Raw genomic sequence first — 20,958 nt, forward strand, 5'->3', positions numbered from 1 at the left:
TGAGCTCAAGAAATATTAGTTCCATTAATGCCACTGTGAAATTATCTGGTTGAACTCAGTCTCCCTACAGATTTTAAAGGTTCTCCAATCTATAATTAAATATAGATTGCTACTTTTTGCCATCATCAGATTTTATTTCTTATTCTTTAATGATGATTGACTGAATATATTATTTCAAATAGAGTTATGTAGGGATTTCTATCAGTCCTTAATGTAATTAGAAATTAACATATATATGAATATGTTTTTTTCTACTGCCCTTTTTCTCTGGTTCATTAATATGTAATACTTTGCTTCTCTGCATTCAATCTCCATTTGACTTTTTCTGCTAATGTAATTTACCAGCTGCAAAAATATGAGACCCGGAAAATACAGGAGTGAAATGCCCATTAGCACAATGCCAGTTTATCAACACAAGTTTAAATGGATCTTTTGGCTCAAGCCTGTTTCTTAGATGATGCATTCAACCATAATTTTCAGCTTTCAAAATTAGTCCAGCTCATAGATCAGGAGACAGCTCTCCTTTCACATAACTGCTATGAATATTGTGGTTTTCTAACCAAAGAGATGTGACGATAATTTCTTAAGAAAGATTTGGGACACTGTGACTGAGACAAACTGAAAAGGAAAGAATTTGGAGAGAATAAACATAGCCTCATGTCCTATAAGTCTTCTGAGTAAATTCATGTCTGGAGTCAGTGCAGAGGGATAATTTATTCATTTATTCACCAATTGACTTATTTGTATAGTAAATATTTTTTGGTGTGTACTTACTGTGCCAGGCGCATGGTAGGTGGATAAAGGATTCGTGGTTCCAGGCCCACCAGAGTGAACCATGACATGAGAGAGACAGAACAGAGAAAAGGACACATGAACAAATGTATCATTAGAGCTGGTTAAATAAATACAATGAGAAGCAGATGGGCTGAACTCCAGAGAACAGCTTCAGTGGGGCTGGAAGATAGGAGACAGAAGACAACCTACTTAGAATCATGTGGGATGGTTTTTCTGAGGAGACTTAAAAAATGAGAAGCAACCAACAACTCAAAGTGAATTTCAATCAGTCGTGGGCAGAGGGAGCATGTGCAAAGGTCCTGAGGCAGGAAAGAACTTGGCATGCTCACGAACCTTGAAGGACACCAATGTGGCCAGCACATGAGCAGGAAGAATAGCCCCAGATGAATGATGGGATGGAGACATATAGGACCTTATGGACCATGGAAAGAAGTTTAGAATTTCATCATATCATAGTGGGGACTCATTCAGTGCTTTAAAGCAAGGAAACAGCCTGTCTCTTTTAGGCCTAACATGCTTATTTTGGCTGCTGTAAGAAAAGGTGGGAAGAGAGGAAAGTCTAACAGAGGGACCAACATGCAGGCTGTGGAAGTAACCCAGAGGGCTGCTGACCAGGGAGGTGGTAGTGGAGATGGAGAGAAGGAGGGAGGCTTAAGGTGTAATTTGAAGGCAGAATAGAGAAAATTTGCTGATGAATTAGAACTGTAGACTGTTGAAAAGGATGGAAACAAATATAGCTTCCAGTTTGGGGGCTTGAATAATTGGAGGTGTTGATGCCATTTGCAGATGAAGAAGAGAGGAAGGGAGATTGGGGTGAATTTAGGGATCAAGAATTTGTTTAGGGATATGGACATGGTGAGTTTAAGAAGTGCCACAGGTAATGGATAATGCCAAGTAGCTAGTTATATATTTAAGTTTGCTGTTCTGGGGAAAGTGTGGGCTGGAGGTATAAATATGTGAGTTTTCAGCATAGAAATCTTTCTTCCAAGGGAATAGATGAGAATATTTAGGGAAATAGTGAATGCAAAGCAGAGGGAGGCCCAGTTCTTTTAGTCCTCTGGTATTCCAGAACTTAAGGTTGAAAGAGGGGGAAAAAAAAGGAACTTTTTAAGGAATGGTGGAAAAAATGAATCTTAGAAGTGTTATGTGTCAGGGGCTCTAAGCCAAAATGTTTCAATGTAAAGGGGACATCTAAAAAAAAGTTGAATACTTAGGTGTACTAGTACAAATCACATTGAAAGTATTTATATGGATGAAGTTACCCTTTTAATAATCCCTCAAGGTAAATACAGTTATTAACTTCATTTTACAAACTGTAGAGAAATTAAGTAATTTCCCCATAGATCCCATAATGAGTCAGGTTTTAGACCCAGGCTCCTAACTCCATCCAGAGTCCATGATCTTACCCTTTGTGCTCCTGCTATTTTAGGGCTAAGAATGATAAAAACCAAGAAAGTAACCTTTGACTGTGTGAAATGATTGAAGACCACAATGAATTGTTCTGTGAGAGCACTGGGGTGAGGTAGTATTGGGGAGGATTGCGCAGTGATGAATAAGTGAAGCTGTGCTGTGAAACAGAGAAGGGAAATCCAGAAACGGGATGATAACCTAAGGCAGAAAAGGACTTCTTGAAGTGATGGGAGATGTTAGAGCCTGGTTGAATGCAGGTGGGAGATTCATGACCAGGATGGAAGCAGATAACCTAGGCATGCAGTTGAGAAAGCAATGTAGGAGGAATCTTCTCTGCCTTGCTTGCGTCCCTTCTTGTATGTGTAAAATAGACTTCCTTCTTTTCTGAAGGATCTAGAAGAGACCCTGGGCTCTCTGTATCTCTGCCTCTCCAGAGAAAGAAGAGTGACTTCTTAGACCGTGGAAAGGACTGCAGGGGTCTGGCCCCACCTCCTCTGCCTTCTCTCTTTGGGACACGATGCCCATGGCATCCTCATGATGTTCTCTGAACATGGGGTAGCCTCACCAGGACCCCTGTTGCTCCAGGTTGACAGCTTGTAATGGGCTCCCTGACTCCCGTCCTTATTGGTCAGTTGATTCAGGATTTACACAGGGAAGAGAATGGTTAATATATTGAAACTGTAGGGATGAAGAAAGGATGCAGTTGGATTCAGAAAACACATGGAGAGATTAGTTTTAATGAGAGGAGGATCATACCCTTTTCTATAATAGGAAAATGTTTATAAATAATGGGGAAAGGTAAATGTAGGTTTATAGCGTTGTCACTGGGAAGAAGACCAGTGACCTATTTAATGTAATTTAAAACATTTATCGTATGTTTATCTGAAGAAGGTCTAAAATCCAACTGTGTTGTGTTGGGAAAATACTTCATAACCATTGTGTGTTAAAACACTATTAGGTGAATTGAAGAAAGTTATAACAGATTTCCCAGTGATCCTCAAATTGAGGGGCACGGTGTGCTGTATTTTACTAGGTAATTAGAATGTACATGGGGCAGTTTAAAAAACTCCTTTTCAAACAAGAATAAAATCAATATGCAATCTTACATGTAAAACCCACCAAGCATCATTTTTGTTTGAAAATATGTAGAATGACTTGAGGATTTTTTTAATATTCATTAAGAGGACAGATTGGTTTAAAGAGGTAAAGAAACAATGAATTAAATGGAGTGATTTTTTTCTTAAGCTTCTGAATTAACATGTAAGTGAGAGACCTATATTTTTGTAACTTCTTTTCCTGTTTATCATGTATTCATTTGGGGAAATTAACACAGGAGACTGTTGTTCTATCTTGGCATTTTAACTGTAAACCATTGGGTTTGACCCAGATTATTGTTACCTACAGAAGCTATCTTGATTAAGTTTGGAGTTGCCTTACATTGTGCATAGGCAAAACTACATTTTAATCAGCTAGTCTATATGCTTTATACAGATAGTTTGTAATAAGAGGTGCTGTTAAAAATAGATTCCTTTAATCAGCAATGTTGGATAGACGCCTAAAGTCTTAAAATAGTGCTTATTTATTCTGATTCCTTCCTCCTAAGATGAATAAACAGAATGCACTCGATGTGGCAATAGCATGTTGCAGATCATTTAATCAAAGGTAATAAAATTAAATTCTATCTCTGTGGATTATTACAGGAGACTGTTCAACATTTATAAGAATTTGACTTCTAAATCATTGAAGCCCTAATCTTTGGATTTGCATAATGTGTTTCTACTTCCAGGATTTTCCAGTTGAAAGGCTTTGAAGTTCCAAGGCAAAAACTGAAATAAATTGGAAATTTGTGTAATTTCAAAGTGAATGCTTTCAATATAGTGGTATGATTGGAAAGTACATGGAAGGGGACGCTCATAAAAATTTTACTATTAATACTGTTGACTTAATTTTTTGAAACTTTGTAGTAGAAAGATAATATGCAAATTTTTAATGAATGATCAAAAACATAAAGTAGAACTTCAAATCAAGAAAATTATTTAATATTAGATTACTTAAAATCAGTAGATCCTGAACTTGACCCCAAATTTTTTATTACAGAGTCCTTGATCTTTTCACTTCTTCTTGCCACCACTGAAATTTTTGCATAGGGATGTCAATTTATCAAGACTGCAGAGTGTATTTTTAGAAATTACAAGGCTAAATTTAGTGAAAAAAGAAATGTTCCAATTTATTATACTGCTGATAATGGAGGTGGAATAATTTCCTTTGTCTAAGCTTCGAAGCTACCATGATTGAGTGGGGATGTACTAAATTGCAGAGGAGGCAATGGCACCCCACTCCAGTACTCTTGCCTGGAAAATCCCGTGGACGGAGGAGCCTGGTAGGCTGCAGTCCATGGGGTCGCTAAGAGTCGGACATGACTGAGTGACTTCACTTTCACTTTTCACTTTCACTCATTGGAGAAGGAAATGGCAACCCACTCCAGTGTTCTTGCATGGAGAATCCCAGAGACGGGGGAGCCTGGTGGGTTGACTGTCTATGGGGTCACACAGAGTCGGACACAACTGAAGTGACTTAGCAGCAGCAGCAGTACTAAATTGATTATTACATCTGCCCCCAAACTGTCAAAATTAGTTGCTCTTTTAGCTTATTTTCATAGACTTTATACATGAAGTTGCTTGCATTTTTGTATTATCTCTTGCAGCTTTTTCCCATCATGAAACCACTCATTCATTTAACAGTTTATTTATGAAGTTCTTTCTATATGCTAAGTCCTGGGCTTCCCAGGTGCCTGCCAATGCAGGAGACATTAAGAGACTTGGATTTGATCCCTGAGTTGAAAAGATCCCCTGGAGGAAGGCTTGGCAATCCACTCCAGTATTCTTACCTGGAGAATCCCATGGGTAGAGGAGCCTAGCAGGCTGCAGTCCACGGGGTCGCAGAGTCAGACATGACTGAAATGACTAAGCGCACAGGCACGCATGCTAAGTCCTAGGAGTGAAATGGTGAACAGACTGAATTTCTCTGAATGTAGGAATTCAGTTGATCTGATGGTGAGTATCCTGATGAAAAATGCTTCTCTCCAGCCTCTTTTCTCTGTGTTGGTATAAATAAAGCAGCTGGCAAACTTTGAGGATTTCGGTGTCTTTTTCATGAAGGGTCCATAAGAAAGGCGAACTGTTTACTTTAGGGTTTATTGAACTCTGTAGAGGCAGATTGGTTTTGGATTTAATTTCTAGTATTTTTGTTATAAATTTAAGTTATGATAGCAATGGATTCATGTATGCTTCTATTTGGTTGATATTATATACAACTGGCCTTGCTCTTCACAGAGTTGAATTCAGTTGCATTTAATAAGAGAATTTTTAGCAAACCATTTCTACATATTTTTGCACCTTTGACTCAATTCTTAAATTTTCTGTTCTCTGAATCTCCAAGATAGGACAGCATCAATCTCTTAGAATGAATACAGGGCTAGAAACATCTTATTATAGCAAGGTATCTGGTTTTGCTCGCCCATTAATGGTTCCAATGCCAATTTGCACTCCCGAAGGATACTTCTGTTGAAATTTTTGCATTGGTTTGGAATTGTAAAAGAAGATTGTGTAATTCGTGATCCCATGTTAATGATATTTTCTGTCTTAATCCTTGTTTGTAGGGGCACAAAAAATAAATAGTTTGGCTACAGCTGTAACCGAGCAGGCTGTAATTGGCATACTCAATACCCCAAAGGATTGTTTTCTTGTTTTAATGCATAGGTTGCTCCAATCTGTCATTTCTTCTGGTTGGATTTCTGAATCTGCTTGTTTTTTGCTGGTTTTGTGGTTTGTTCTTAGCTGCTGATTTTTAGTCAAACTGTATAAGGGGTAACAAAAGCCCTTAATTTTGCAGTGTGAAAATTCTTCAGGCACTTGCTCTCAAAAGCTCTTTTTCAGTGACTTGACGTTTTTGCAGCACACAGTATCCAACTTGGAAAATCTGCCTTCTCAGCAACTTTACTACTTTAAAAAATATCCTTGCATTAGCTCTTTTAGGAAGCAAGGAGACAGCTTTGCTACCAGTAATGAGTTGTGCAAATCACAGATGGTCTTCTTGTTGGAAATCACTGGGAAGGACTACAAGCGTTGAGTCTTGGTGCACAACCATTCACCTGCATCCATGTATGTGTGTGTACATGTGCGTTCGCTTCAGTATAGAGCAAGTGAATTGGGCAAAGAGTGATTTTGTATAGCTACTACTCTGTAGTGCAGAGTTCTGTGGGGTTTTACAATGTGCTTTCATTAACATTAACACATTTTCTGTTCACAATAACTTTCATGGGTCATGCAGACATATAGTATGAATACCACCATTATGAGTAAGAAAATAGAGACCCAGATAGTCAGTTCTTGTCCAAAGTTACACGGCTGGTGAATGTTAGAGCTGAAATTTTTCTCTGTCTCCTAATTCTAAAGCGTGGCTTTTTAGTCCAAATATCCTGGTTGGATTCCAGCTTCCCTAAGTGTTAGCCTCCCAACCAAACTTTTCCTATGACCTAGGGAATATTCCCATTATACTATAGTAGATTTCCCCAGTGGTTTCCATTATTGCTACGGGCATCCTAATACTATGTAGTAAATGATAATAGGAGGTTCATTTTTTTCTCAGATGGCTGCAAAGCTCAGAAACATATCTGATTAGTTATCATGAAGGTACAATTTAAATTGCACTTGATGGGAGAGAAGTAATTCCAGTTAAGATCTCCGGTTAAATGAAAATATGTTTTTCTTACATACATAAGTCCTACCAGAACAGAGTTTAGTTCAGGCTTAAGGTAGAGTTCTATCGTGCAGTATTCAAACAAGTTAACAAAACTGTTAAAAGATGAAAAGCATAACAGACAAAGAAAGATGAAAAGTACTGCTTGGTAATGACTTAAAGGGAAGATGATGGAACAGTGGAGATGATGGGAAGGTGAAAAGCCCACAGTGTGAGATGGAAAGGAAAGGTAAGACCAGAAGAATATGATGGGTAATAAACCTGGGTAATAAAGGACTAAATATGAAGAAGTTTAGAGCAAGCTTCTCCTTGGTGAAAGCTGTTGAAATAGAGGATTGACCCACATCTTGGGCAGAAGTCCTGCGTGATGAGCAGCTTAAAGCCGTTCACTCACTGTTGGCACAAGCTCTGGGCTCCGGGATGTCCATTAAACCCTTAGCCAAAGTATTCATGAATTCTACTCTGTTATCTTGAAATGAGTGAAAGATTTCTTATGTTTCTATTAAAGTCAACATAAGTTCCTTCCTTCTGCATGTGTGCTCAGTCATGTCCAACTCTTCGTGGTTCCATGGACTGTAGCCTGCCAGGCTCTTCTGTCTGTGGGATTCTCCAGGCAAGAATACTAGAGTGGTTGCCATTTCCTCCTCCAGGGAATCTTCCTGACCCAGGGATTGAACCTGGGTCTCCTGCACTGCAGGAAGATTCTTTACCAACTTAACTACCAGGGAAGCCCCGGGGAAGAATGGATACCTGTATGTGTATGGCTATACTCCAATATAAAATAAAAAGTTTTTTAAAATTGTGCAGAAGTTGATATCATTTCCTCAGCATCCATAGAAGTGTGAACAAAATTATATCCCCTTAAAGAGATTGGAGCTTGCATTCCATGCAGGTGCTATGCTAGCTACTTTTCCATAGGATATTTACTTAGTCCTCAGAACCTTCCTGGTTCTGTTTTACCCCCATTTTATAGATGAAGAAACTGAGTCTAAGAAAAATGTCCAACCTTGTTGCCATGAGGATTTCCCTGGTGGTTCAGACGGTAAAGCGTCTGCCTACAGTGCAGGAGACCTGGGTTTGATCCTTGGGTCGGGAAGATCCTCTGGAAAAGAAAATGACAACCCACTCCAGTACTCTTTCCTGGAAAATCCCATGGACAGAGGAGCCTGGTAGGCTACAGTCCATGGGGTCACAAAGAGTCGGGCACGCCTGAGCGACCTCACTCACTCACTTTGTTACGATGATGAAAGAAGGTATTGGAATATATGTTTGGAGGAGTAGGAATAATTCTTTTCTGTTCTCAAGAACATAGGAATAAGAAAAGGCAAAGGTGATGAAACACAAGGCGGTCTGCCTGTCAAAGCCGTGCCAAGTGGGGAATGCCTCTTTTTCTTCAGTTCCTTTTCCCCTTCTATGATGTCGACAGTTATTTTTCCTTTAGTGATGCAAAGCACATTAAACAAAGATCCTCTTGGTATCTACTGAGAGATCTTTTTGTCTCTAGTTGTAGTGTTTCATTTATTACTCCCATACACCTACATAGGCCATTATGCTATATTTACATTTGTTTAAGACATTTAATTAAGAACATTGTTAAAAATTTACAAAGACGTCCCCTTTCATGAAATATGGAAATCGAAGGTAGCATTTAGCAGGTTTCCTTGTCAACCACAGTAGTCATTTTTAGAATCCTTAAAGGAGTAATTCAGTCACCCACACGGTTCTCCTTTCTAAGATCATGCAAATAGAAGTCTTTCCTTAAGCAAGCCCACAAACCTACTAGCAGCATTCCAGACTCCAGCGACAACAGTGAAAACATGACACCTTTAAGTTTTGATTGGGGTGAGTGTCTGGTGGGAAAGAGCAGAAAGAAGAGGGAAAATACAGAAAATATAGACTGCTTGCCTTTGTCCTTTGCTTATTCCAGAGGCTATAAAAGGATTTGTAGAGTACTTAGGTATTTGAAGTGATAGAGAATTTCATTAATTAAGTATCAAGCCCTTTATCAAACATTTAAGATTCATTGCTGATGTCCTCTAGTGTGAGACATAAATTTAGCAACTCTGATCAATTCTAAAACATGCCAGCATAAAATGTAAGCAGTTTCTGGTGATGAAATAGTTTGCTGTGTGGATTGAAGATAAAACTTGTCACATTTACATTTTGAAAATAATATTTGTTGAGAACTAAAGAGCAGTTGGGCTCCCCAGGTGACTCTGGTAAAGAATCTGCCTGTTAATGCAGGAGATGTGAGTTTGATACCTGTGTTGGGAAGATCCCCTGGAGAAGGAAATGACAACCCATTCCAGTATTTTTGCCTTGAAAATTCCATGGACAGAGGAGTCTGGCAGGCTACAGTCCCTAGGGTTGCAAAGAGTTGGACACGACTGAGCGACAAAGCATTCACACATGCAAAGAGCAGTTGGATTTCTTTCAGTAAAATGTAGCACCTTTCTTTTCAATCCCTACTCCTTCACACCCCTTCTTCCACCCCCCCCCCAAAAAAAAACTTGCTTTATGCTGAAACTCAAGTTTGATCTTGAAATAAAGTTTGTAAAATGCCCTATAGAGAATTAACATTTCTATAGGTGAAAATGGTCAAATATTGGTGATTTCTTAGAGTTTCTCGGGTTTAATATATTTTCAGTGTAGTCTACATCTTTGTATGCCTAAGTGTGCTTCTCTGGAAAACCACATTGGAACAAATCAAAGTTGTTGCCTCGATGACCTTCACTTTATTTCTTATTAATCTTAATGCTGCTCATAGTACTACTGTAACTTTTAGCTACAGTACATAAACTCCAGACTTGGAAAGAATGGTGATGTTGAAGGATCACAGCATTAATAAGTACATAATCCTGGGCAAAGTAAAACCCCGTCTGCTCAAGTATGTGGTATTCTAAGTGATTTTTGGTGTTGACTCCTTGAAGGTCATTGCATGCAGTTTGCTTAATTTGTAGATACAGCCTTCAACCTGATTTCAGCAAAGCAAACAAAGTGTTTTAAAATACAGTCATCGTACATGCCTCCTTGGATCAGACCCTCTCCTGGCCTCATTCTTAGATGACCCTGAAGCTCTATATAATCTGTCCTCTTTCCCCTGGCCCCCTTCTTGTTGATGGGGGGCATCTTGTTGACCTCATCTCCTGCTTCTCTCCTCCAGTCACTTTGTTCCTCTAACACAGAAAAACAAGTTCCCCATTTGCTGAAATACTGCTCCCCAGATTTCTCATGACTTCTTCCTTCAGGTCTCTTTTCAAAAGTCTGATGGTCTGAGAGCCCTCCGTTGGCTGTCCTTTATGTAACAGTACGCTTGGACACCTTTGCTTGCTGTCCCTTTTACTCTATTTTAATCCGCAGCATTTTTCACCACCTGATTGGTTATATATTGGTTTGTTTTGTTACTTATTATTTGTCTTCCTCCATGAGAATAAGGATTCCATGATGGCAGATATTTTGCCCCTTTGTGTTTGCTGTGTGTTCCTGGTCCAAAATATTAGCTGATGCAAAGTAGCCTTTCAAGGAATGAATGAATAGCCCCTTTCAGTTCATGGAAAGCAGGGGGATGAGGTACAGTCAACCCAGTGAGGAAAGGATTCTTCTTTAGATTCACTCTACTCTGGCTGTCTTTGGGAGGCTGGAGGCAAGACTTTCATTCTGTTTCTTTTTATTGTCCCCAATCATTCTGTTTCTTTTTTCTTACTGCTTTGGGGTAAGCAGCTATTCAGTAACTATATATAATCTTGATTTTAAATGAATAAGTTAAAAATTCAGCAAATTTCCAATGGAGAGTCTATTGGAGTATAGTGTATACTCAGAAAAGATGCAGAAACTGTAGATGATTAGATTTTCACAAAGTAAACACATCCTGGTACCCAGAGCCCAGATCAGGAAACAGAACAGCACCAGAGTCCCAGAAAGCCATTCATGTCTCTGTCAATGTAACGTGTGAGTGCTCAATAGCTCAGTCATCTCCAACTCTTTGCAACCCCATGGCCAGGCTCTCCTCTCCCTGGGATTTTCCAGGCAAGAATACTGGAGTGGGTTGCCGTTTCTTTCTCCAGGGGATCTTCCCAATCCAGAGATCAAACCTGTGTCTCTTGTACCTCCTGCATTAGCAGGTGGGTTCTTTAACAGTATACCACTTGGAAAGCCCATCAATGTAATAACTCCCCACTATCCACACTTTTAATAGCATGGAGAGTTTGATAGTTCTATCTGAACTTTGTGTAAACTGAATTCTATAACATGAGCCTTTGTCTCCTTTTGCTCAACATTATTTTTATGAGACCCATCCATGTCATTACAAGCAATTGTAGTTCTTTCATTTCCAGAGCTGTATGAAATTCCATTTTATGAGTATTATCACAACCTATTTACCCATTTCTACTGTTGGTAGGACATTTGGACTGTTTTTTTATATTTATGTATTCATAAATAGTGCTTCTATGAATATTCCTGATTGGGCCTTTTGGTGAATATGTCTGTATTTGTGTAGGATAAATACTAAGAATATAATGAGTGACTCAAAAGATGCATGCCTTCAGCTAAGATCGTGGCAGGAATTTGCCCAGAGTGGTCTCCACCATCAATGTCCCAGAATTCCAATTGCACTTCATCACTATACTTCATGTCACGTCTTTGACATTTTAGCCATTCTGGTGGTTCTGTTTTGAGTGTGAAGTGGTCTTAATTTATATTTCTCATGACTAGTGCTCTCGAACACTTGTTAATATATTTGTTGGCAATTTTCATAAAGCAAGTCAATTTTCATGAATATTAAGTAGATCACATAGGTAATATGTAAACCAGTTCATCCTAAAGGAAATCAGTCCTGAATTTTCGTTGGAAGGACTGATGCTGAAGCTGAAACTCCAATACTTTGCCATCTGATACGAAGAATTTACTCATTTGAAAAGACCCTGATGCTGGGAAAGATCAAAGGCAGGAGGAGAAGGGAACAACAGAGGATGAGATGGGTAGATGGCATCACCGACTCAATGGACATGAGCCTGAGTAAACTCTGGGAGCTGGTGATGGACAGGGAAGCCTGGTGTGCTGCAGTCCATGGGGTTGCAGAGTCGGATATGACTGAGCAACTGAGCTGAACTGAGCTGAAATATAGCAGATATCCTACAGGTGATAATAAAATGACTAAATTTGAATAAACACTGCTTTCATTAAAGAATCTTTTACTAATTGGTATATTCTATTCCTTTAACAAAGATTTTGCTCTGATAAATTCAGTTTAATAAAGGCTTGTTGAGAGCTCATTATGAATAACCTCCCATGCAGAGTGGTGTCAGGCCACCAAGGCCTTTGTCATAGAAGTGTCCAAGAGAAGGCCACATCTAAGGCAAGTGTAGAAGCAGGAGCAGGGTCTGACCAGTGGGGCAGAAAGTGGAGCTAATACACTGGAAAAGCTTGAATAAAACCTGGAGGTGTGAAGTTTTATGAAACTTTTAGGAAATTGCAAATGTGCAGGTGTGATTACCATAACTGATAAAACTGTCAACTAGTTTTCTGTAGGGAATTAAGGCTTGAAAAATGACACTTAACATTAGCCTCCAAAAATACCAAGCGCCGAGGGTATGCTGGGCTTAGTGTTCAGTTACATTACAAATATCAGGTTGTGTAGTTTGAAGTATTTGAATTTAAGGCATATCACTTACCAATTATTTTTACACCAAGAAAAATGTTCTCGTGCTTGCGTGGCCTTTTGCTTTTCCTGTTAGACCTGATGTCCGCTCTCCAAAGTCTAGGATGAGCGGCAGTGTACTTACTGTCATTGAGAGTATCTGGAGAAACAGTATAAACTCTATAATTTTTCCAGCTAGGATGCTGTTACCAATGAAACAGAAAAGCACTGGCAGCCTCTAGTTATACAGATAAACATTTCATTATTCTTCTGGGAGTTGCAGTTATTTGTTTCTAACTAATGTTTTACTGTGACATTAAAAAATACTCCGTTCAAAACTTCAAGCAATTGCTCAGTGCATTGTGTTTGTCTGAAGCCAGATTTTAGTTTGCTATTCGAACAGTTAAAGTCCTTTATCACCTTACATTTGAATGTATTTTAATGAAATGGTCTGATTAGAAGATCCCCTCCCCTTGGCTAGTTTCAAAAATATTTGAAGGGTTTAAAATACTGAGGGGAAGATCTGTTGGAGAAGGAAATGGCAACCCACTCCAGTGTTCTTGCCTGGAGAATCCCAGGGACGGGGGAGCCTGGTGGGCTGCCATCTATGGGGTCGCACAGAGTCGGACATGACTGAAGTGACTTAGCAGCAGCAGCAGCAGGGAAGATCTGTAATTTCTGAATAAAGCTTGTTCTCTTTCAAGGCCAAATGTAGCTCTGTTGGTGAAAAAAATTATGATGGAGATAAATGTGAAAAAAAAATTGTGTATCTCTCTGGAGTCAGGAGTTACCACATGTGGTATGCTCTACCTGTAGGTTGAAGAAAAAGTCCCAGTCGGTGGATATTACTGCTCCAGGGTTCAACCCTTTGGCTGGTGCAGGAAAGCAAATGCCACAGGCCAGTAAACCCCCAGCACCCAAGACGCCCATCATTGAAGAAGAACAGAACAACACAGCAAATTCCCAGAAACATCCTTCCCGAAGAAGTGAGCTGAAGAGGTTCTACACCATTGGTGAGTACCATGGTTTATGCAAATGAGTAAATGAGGTCTATCCAATCAGAACAGTGAATGTGAGGTGCTGTGGTTAATGTCCCCTTGTTTATATAATATATATAACTGTTGCTCAGTATCCATGGGGATTGGTTCCAGGACCCCTAAAGGACACCACAGCTGAGGATGCTCAAGTCCCTTATATAAACCAGCATAATATTTGCATAGAACCTACACGCATCCTCTCATATACTTTAAATCATCTCGAGATTACTTATAATACCAAATAGAATATGAATGGTATGCAAATAGTTCTGGGTGTACAATAATTGCAAGGTTTTTTTCTTTTTTTTTTTTTTTTTTTTTGGAACTTTCTGAATTTTTCTCCCCAAATATTTTCAATCCTTGTTTGGCTGAATATGTGATGTTGAACATGCAGATACAAAGGGGCAACTGTACTTCTGATGGTTTCTGTGGACATTTTCTCATACAACCTGAATGTAGAGTTGGAAAAATACCACAAGCCTCCAGAAAAGTTAAGAGAGTAGGCCTGAAGACTTTCTATATCCTGCCTAACAGAAGTAACTTACATATATATATGATTTTCTAAGTTTTAAGCTTATGTGCTGATATTTTCATTTTTGCCAGTCTTTAGCCAGTGCTGGTTTTTTCCTGCTTTTTCGTGGGTTTTGGTTTTTGTTCTTTTCATTCTCCCTCCAGGCTCTCAAGTGGCTGACCCTGTTCTGTCAGGTTGTTGAGATGGTGGTTGATGTCAGCCTATAAGTAAAAAAGCCACTAAGAAAATAGAAAATTATTACATTCTGAAGAAGGACAAGTTATGTTGTTGGTCTGTTTTCACCTTGCACATTACTTTACACTGAAGAGAGTGAATCACATCCAGACCCCATTGTATGGTAAGGTAGTAGGCTATGGATAGGGTCTATCCACATTCAGTTCAGTTCAGTTGCTCAGTCATGTCCGAATCTTTGCAACCCCATGGGCTGCAGCATGCCAGGCTTCCCTGTCCATCACCAACTCCTGGAGCTTGCTCAAACTCATGTCCATCCGAAATTTGCTGTACACTCGGAACTATTTACTGTACACTCAGAACTATTTACATAGCATTCATATTATATTCAGTATTGTAAGTAACCTTATCCACATTTTGTCCCTTTTTTCTGAAGTAGAATAATATCCTACAATTCTGAACTTTAACACATAAATAAAGTGTTTGAGATAATACAAATAAGTTGCATTGCCCACTATTATGTACCAGTGTTTGCTTATCATGTCTTTGACCTTGATTTGTACCTCTCAATAACAATTTTCAGTTTTTTCCGTCTAAATGAGACAAAAGTTGCTAGACATATATATGGTAGAGGTCATGCATGGGGGAGATGAATTTACCCAAGAAGGTGATGGATGCAGTGGTGTTACTTATTATTTCTTGGAGAGATTTAGTCATCACCAAAAGCCCTAATGGTAGATGCTGTTGGCTTAATGTTTTTACCAAAGTTACATCAAAGGGCTCATGTTTTACATTGTATCCAATACCCCTACACTCCCAATATGGAATGTTTGTATTATTTTTCTCAGATATTTTAGTGTCTCTATCTAGAAATACAATCATATCAGATTTCTGATTCTGATTCCCACACCAGTTTTCTATGTGACTTTGTGCAGTCATTCTACTCTGTCTTTGGGTTAAATTACTTCCTTCACACTTAAAAAGACGCTTCCATGTATGTCTAGTTGTATTCAGGATTTGATGCCTAAAACCATGCTTTCTCTTCCCATTGTGTCTGCTTCCTATATCTATCCTCAGGTTTCCTCTTTCCAGATGAAAAAATTTGTGTCTTACTTTTTTAACAGGTGTCTTTCAGGATGTCAGTGGTCACCTACAATGAGACTTGATATGAGAGAGGGTAGACAGGAACATATTTCCATTTGTAAAACTTATAATAGCAGAGTTCTAAAAAGCAATCAGCTGGAAAAGCCCATGACATTTACATAACTGCCTCTTTCCATTTCCCAGTGTCCTCTCCTTCCATCTTTCAACATGTCCACCACTATCTGCTGCTTTTCTGATTTATTAACTAGCTAAGATCACAGTATTTTTCCTTCAGAAAATAAAACTTATCTTTCAATTTCAATATTTCTTAAAGATGAGAACATGAGGGCAGAAGATTGACCAGCTTGATCAAAGGAAATAGAGAGCTAAGCATGGAAAATGAAAGTCTAAAACATAAGTTTGAATTGCAAAAAGGTGACCTGTGTTATTTTAAATAGCCCTGCCACTAGTGAATGGTTAAGTATTGAGTTTGCAATACTTTTATTCATAACTGTTGTCAGTGACATGACTGTATGTTAAAATATACATAAGAATTGTCAACTTTCCTCTTTTGGTATAACCCTTCTACTAATTTGGACCTGGAGACATTTTCAAGATTGAAATATTAGCAACCACGTAATCACCTGTGTCGAAAGATCATTTTGCAGAACAAGTCTATTTAGTATCCCTTGGTAAATGTGTTGGTGATAAACAACAACAACAATTTTAATTGCCATTTATGAGTAATTCTCAATACCAGGCATAAGTTAAGTTCCTTCTATCTCAGTTGATCTTCACAACTCTTGTTAAGTACTATAGTCTCTGTTTATGGATAAGAGACAGAACCTTAAAGGAATTAAAGAAAAATTTGTGAGCCAGAGATAGCCGACTCTGTGAATGAAATTAACCTTCTCATGACATTTTAGAATTAGCCTCTGTGTCACTCAGAATGATACCAACCCCCTCTACAAAGAGGTGAGCCAAAAGAGTTTCTATTGAAAATATAGTAGAGTTATATTTTTACTGCAATTCCCGGATAATTTCACTTAAGTTAACCATGCCAACTAACCCATCCACTGGCCAATATGCCCTTTTGTTTAAAGATATTTTTTGGTGTGGTACATCAGTACAATGAAATATTGCTCAGTCGTAAAGGAATAAAGTAGTACCATTTCCAGAAAAATGGAGAGACCTGGAAACTGTCATGTAGAGAGAAGTAGGTCAGAAAGAGAAAAACAATATTGTATAATGTCACTTATATGTGGAATCTAGATAAGTGGTACAGGTAAAATTATTTGCAAAAGAGAAATAGAGACATAGATATAGAGAACAAACATGGTTACAAAGCGGGGAAGGGAGGGATGATTGAATGGGGAGATTGAAATTGACATGTATACTCTACTATGTATAAACCTAGACAGCATATGAAAAAGCAGAGACGTTACTTTGCCAACAAAGGTCCGTCTAGTCAAGGCTATGGTTTTCCCAGCGGTCATGTGTAGATTTGAGCTGTAAAGAAAAGCTGAGCGCCAAAGAATTGATGCTTTTAAACTGTGGTGTTGGAGAAGACTCTTGAGAGTCCCTTGGCCTGCAAGGAGATTCAGCCAGTCCATCCTAAAGGAAATCAGTCCAGGGTGTTCATTGGAAGGACTGATGTTAAAGGTGAAACTCCAATACTTTGGCTACCTGATGGGAAGAACTGACTCATGTGAAAAGACCCTGATGCTGGGAAAGATAAAAGGTAGGAGGAGAAGGGGATGACAGAAGATGAGATGGTTGAATGGCTTCACTGACTCGATGGACCTGAGTTTGAACAAGCTCTGGCAGTTGGTGATCGACAGGGAAGCCTGGCATGCTGCAGTCAATGGGGTCTCAAGGAGTCACACACAGACTGACTGAACTGAACTGATGTATAAAATGTGCTTCTCTTTTCTTAAAAAACTGGAAATAGAACTGCCATATGACCCAGCAATACCACTTCTGGGCATACACACCGAGGAAACCAGAAATAGAACTGCCATATGACCCAGCAATACCACTTCTGGGCATACACACCGAGGAAACCAGATCTGAAAGAGACACGTGCACCCCAATGTTCATCACAGCACTGTTTATAATAGCCAGGACATGGAAGCAACCTAGATGCCCATCAGCAGACGAATGGATAAGGAAGCTGTGGTATATATACACCATGGAATATTACTCAGCCATTAAAAAGAATTCATTTGAATCAGTTCTAATGAGATGGATGAAACTGGAGCCCATTATACAGAGTGAAGTAAGCCAGAAAGATAAAGAACATTACAGCATACTAACACATATATATGGAATTTAGAAAGATGATAATGATAACCCTATATGCAAAGCAGAAAAAGAGACAGATGTACAGAACAGACTTTTGGACTCTGTAGGAGAAGGCGAGGGTGGGATGGTTCGAGAGAACAGCATCGAAACATGTATATTATCTATAGTGAAACAGATCACCAACCCAGGTTGGATCATGAGACAAGTGCTCGGTCCTGGTGCACTGGGAAGACCCAGAGGGATCAGGTAGAGTGGGAGGTGGGAAGGGGGATTGGGATGGGGAATACAGGTAACTCTATGGCTAATTCAAGTCAATGTATGATAAAACCCACTACAATATTGTAAAATAATTAGCCTCCAACTAATAAAAATAAATGAAAAAAAAATGCGCTTCTCTGATGGCTCAGCTTCTAAAGAACTTGCCTCAGTGCAGGAGACGTAAGAGATTAGAGATCGATCCCTGGGTCAGAAGATCCCCTGGAGAAAGAAATGGCAACCCGTCCCATTATTCTTGCCTGGGAAATTCCATGGACAAAGGAGTCTGGTTGGCTACAGTTCATAGGGTCGCAAAGAGTTGGACACGACTGGGTGTGCACACATGCACACACACACACACATATGTATAAAATAAATATCTAATGAGAACCTAATATATAGCACAGGGAGCTCTGAAAAACTAAAAACTAGGCAACTCTAGGAACTCTAGGAAAACGAAAGAAGGGGATATATGTATAACATATAACTAATTTACTTTTCTGTACAGCAGAAACTCACACAATATTGTAAAGCAACTGTACTCCAATAGAAATTTTTAAAAAACAAATAAACATAACTTTCAGTGCCTCAACTTATGACTCACACAAATGGAAAAACCCTCTTGTGGCTAAGCTGACTACTACATTTAAATTAGCAACGAAGTATACTATATACTTCAGTATATATAGTATATACTTCGTACAACGAAGTATAGTACTATACTTCAGTGATTTACCAAAAGGCAAGCAATAATTCAGGGAATTTTTAAATTAAAAAAAGAACTTCAATTAAAATAAATGATGTTTTAAAAGAGAGCGAAAACCTTTTTGGAATTATTTAAATGTCCCTTAGTGGCTGAGTGGCTGCAGTAGCTTTTCTAGAAATTTCTTTTGATCTCTCAGCTTTTATCCCTCATGAACTTGTTTACGGACCTAGTTCCTATTGAGAGAACTCTAGGAAAGAGGAATTATTACCTCCTTGTGTAGGCAGTAGATTCAGGTCCTTAATTATTCCTAATAACAGAAATATGTTAAACCTATTATAGCAGCCAAAACATGGCGCAGCCTAAATTCATTACTTTTTGTAGGGGAATAATTCATCTTACAAGAAGTATAATAAAATTTTGTTGTTTTGAAATAAGTAGGTGGAAAGCTTTTCTCTTTTGATGTGAGATATATGAGTCTTTAGCTAAACTTAAATGATTGTAATCACCGTATCAGGACTGTGGCTTAAGAAAGAGCTTTTTCTGTGCAGCTCCTGTCACTAAGTATACAGTCTTGCACAGTTATTTACCATCACTTGACCTTAACTTCAAGAAACCTATATGCAGGTCAGGAAGCAACAGTTAGAACTGGACATGAAACAACAGACTGGTTCCAAATAGGAAAAGGAGTACGTCAAGGCTGTATGTTGTCACCCTGCTTATTTACCTTATATGCAGAGTACATCATGAGAAATGCTGGGCTGGAAGAAGCACAATCTGGAATCAAGATTGCCAGGAGGAATATCAATAACCTCAGATATGCAGATGACACCACCCTTATGGCAGAAAGTGAAGAAGAACTAAAGAGCTTCTTGATGAAAGTGAAAGAGGAGAGTGAAAAAGTTGGCTTAAAGCTCAACATTTGGAACACTAAGATCATGGCATCTGGCCCCATCACTTCATGGCAAATAGATGGGGAAACAGTGGAAACAGTGTCAGACTTTATTTTGGGGGGCTCCAAAATCACTGCAGATGGTGACTGCAGCCATGAAATTAAAAGATGCTTACTCCTTAGAAGGAAAGTTATAACCAACCTAGATAGCATATTAAAAAGCAGAGACATTGCTTTGCCAACAAAGGTCTGTCTAGTCAAGGCTATGGTTTTTCCAGTGGTCATGTATGGATGTGAGAGTTGGACTGTGAAGAAAGCTGAGCACCGAAAAATTGATGCTTTTGAACTGTGGTGTTGGAGAAGACTCTTGAGAGTCCGTGGACTGCAAGAATATCCAGCCAGTCCATCCTAAAGGAGATCAGTCCTGGGTATTCATTGGAAGGACTGATGCTGAAGCTGAAACTCCAATACTTTGGCCACCTCATGTGAAGAGTTAACTCATTGGAAAAGACCCTGATGTTGGGAGGGATTGGGGGCAGGAGGAGAAGGGGACGACAGAGGATGAGATTGCTGGATGGCATCACCAACTCAATGGGCATGAGTTTGAGTAAATTCCGAGAGTTTGTGATGGACAGGGAGGCCTGGCGTGCTGCGATTCATGGAGTTGCAAAGAGTCGGACACGACTGAGCGACTGAACTGAACTGAACTGACCTTAACGTTCTCATTTGTACAGTGATAGATTTAGAGCAAATTGGTCTTTCTGTTTTTTTTCCCCCCTCTGGCACTCTTTATTTTACAATTGACCATGTAAAATACTATATACATTTTCTATTGCAATGAAACAAATCACCACAAACTTAGCTGTTTAAAACAACAGCCATTTATCAGTTCATAGTTGTATAGGTCAGAATTCCACATAGCATGCCTAAGGTCTCTGCTCAGGCTATCTACAAGGTTTAACTCAAGGTATTAGCTGGACTGAGTTCTTGTTTGCAGATTGGTCCAGCTAGGGAAAGATAGACTTCCAACAAAAGGAATAAATGCTTCCAAGTTCATTCCTTTTGTTGGCAGAATTCAATTCCTTTCCTTTGTAGGACTGAGGTCCCCTTTTGCTTGTTGGATATTGGCTGAAGCTTCACTCTTAGCTTTTAGAGGCCATGCTTTTCTCGTGTTGTGTGACCTTTTTCATCTTCAAGCCAGTAACTGCATGTCAGATACTTCCCATAATGCACCTCTGACTTTCTCTCCTTGGGCTTGCAAGAAAGCTGTCTGCTCTTAAAAGTCTTATGTAGTTAGGTCAGAGCCACAGAGACGATCTCCCTGTTTGAAAGGCGACAATAGCTAATCATGGGAGTGATGTCTATCAGCATCACAGGCCT

The 20,958-nt window shown here is 39.1% G+C and overlaps 1 protein-coding gene across 2 annotated transcripts in view; it reads left to right on the plus strand.

Annotated features, from left to right (window-relative positions):
* The window catches only part of OXR1 (oxidation resistance 1), a 395,731-nt gene that overhangs the window by 147,081 nt on the left and 227,692 nt on the right, over positions 1 to 20,958 (plus strand). For both annotated transcript variants that reach the window (XM_065903644.1, XM_065903645.1), the window contains exon 2: positions 13,418 to 13,614. In XM_065903644.1, the coding sequence (XP_065759716.1) occupies positions 13,418 to 13,614 (197 nt within the window). The remainder of the gene's footprint in view (positions 1 to 13,417; positions 13,615 to 20,958) is intronic.

Source organism: Muntiacus reevesi, chromosome 12 (assembly GCF_963930625.1).
Source record: "Muntiacus reevesi chromosome 12, mMunRee1.1, whole genome shotgun sequence".
Lineage (NCBI taxonomy): Eukaryota > Metazoa > Chordata > Mammalia > Artiodactyla > Cervidae > Muntiacus > Muntiacus reevesi.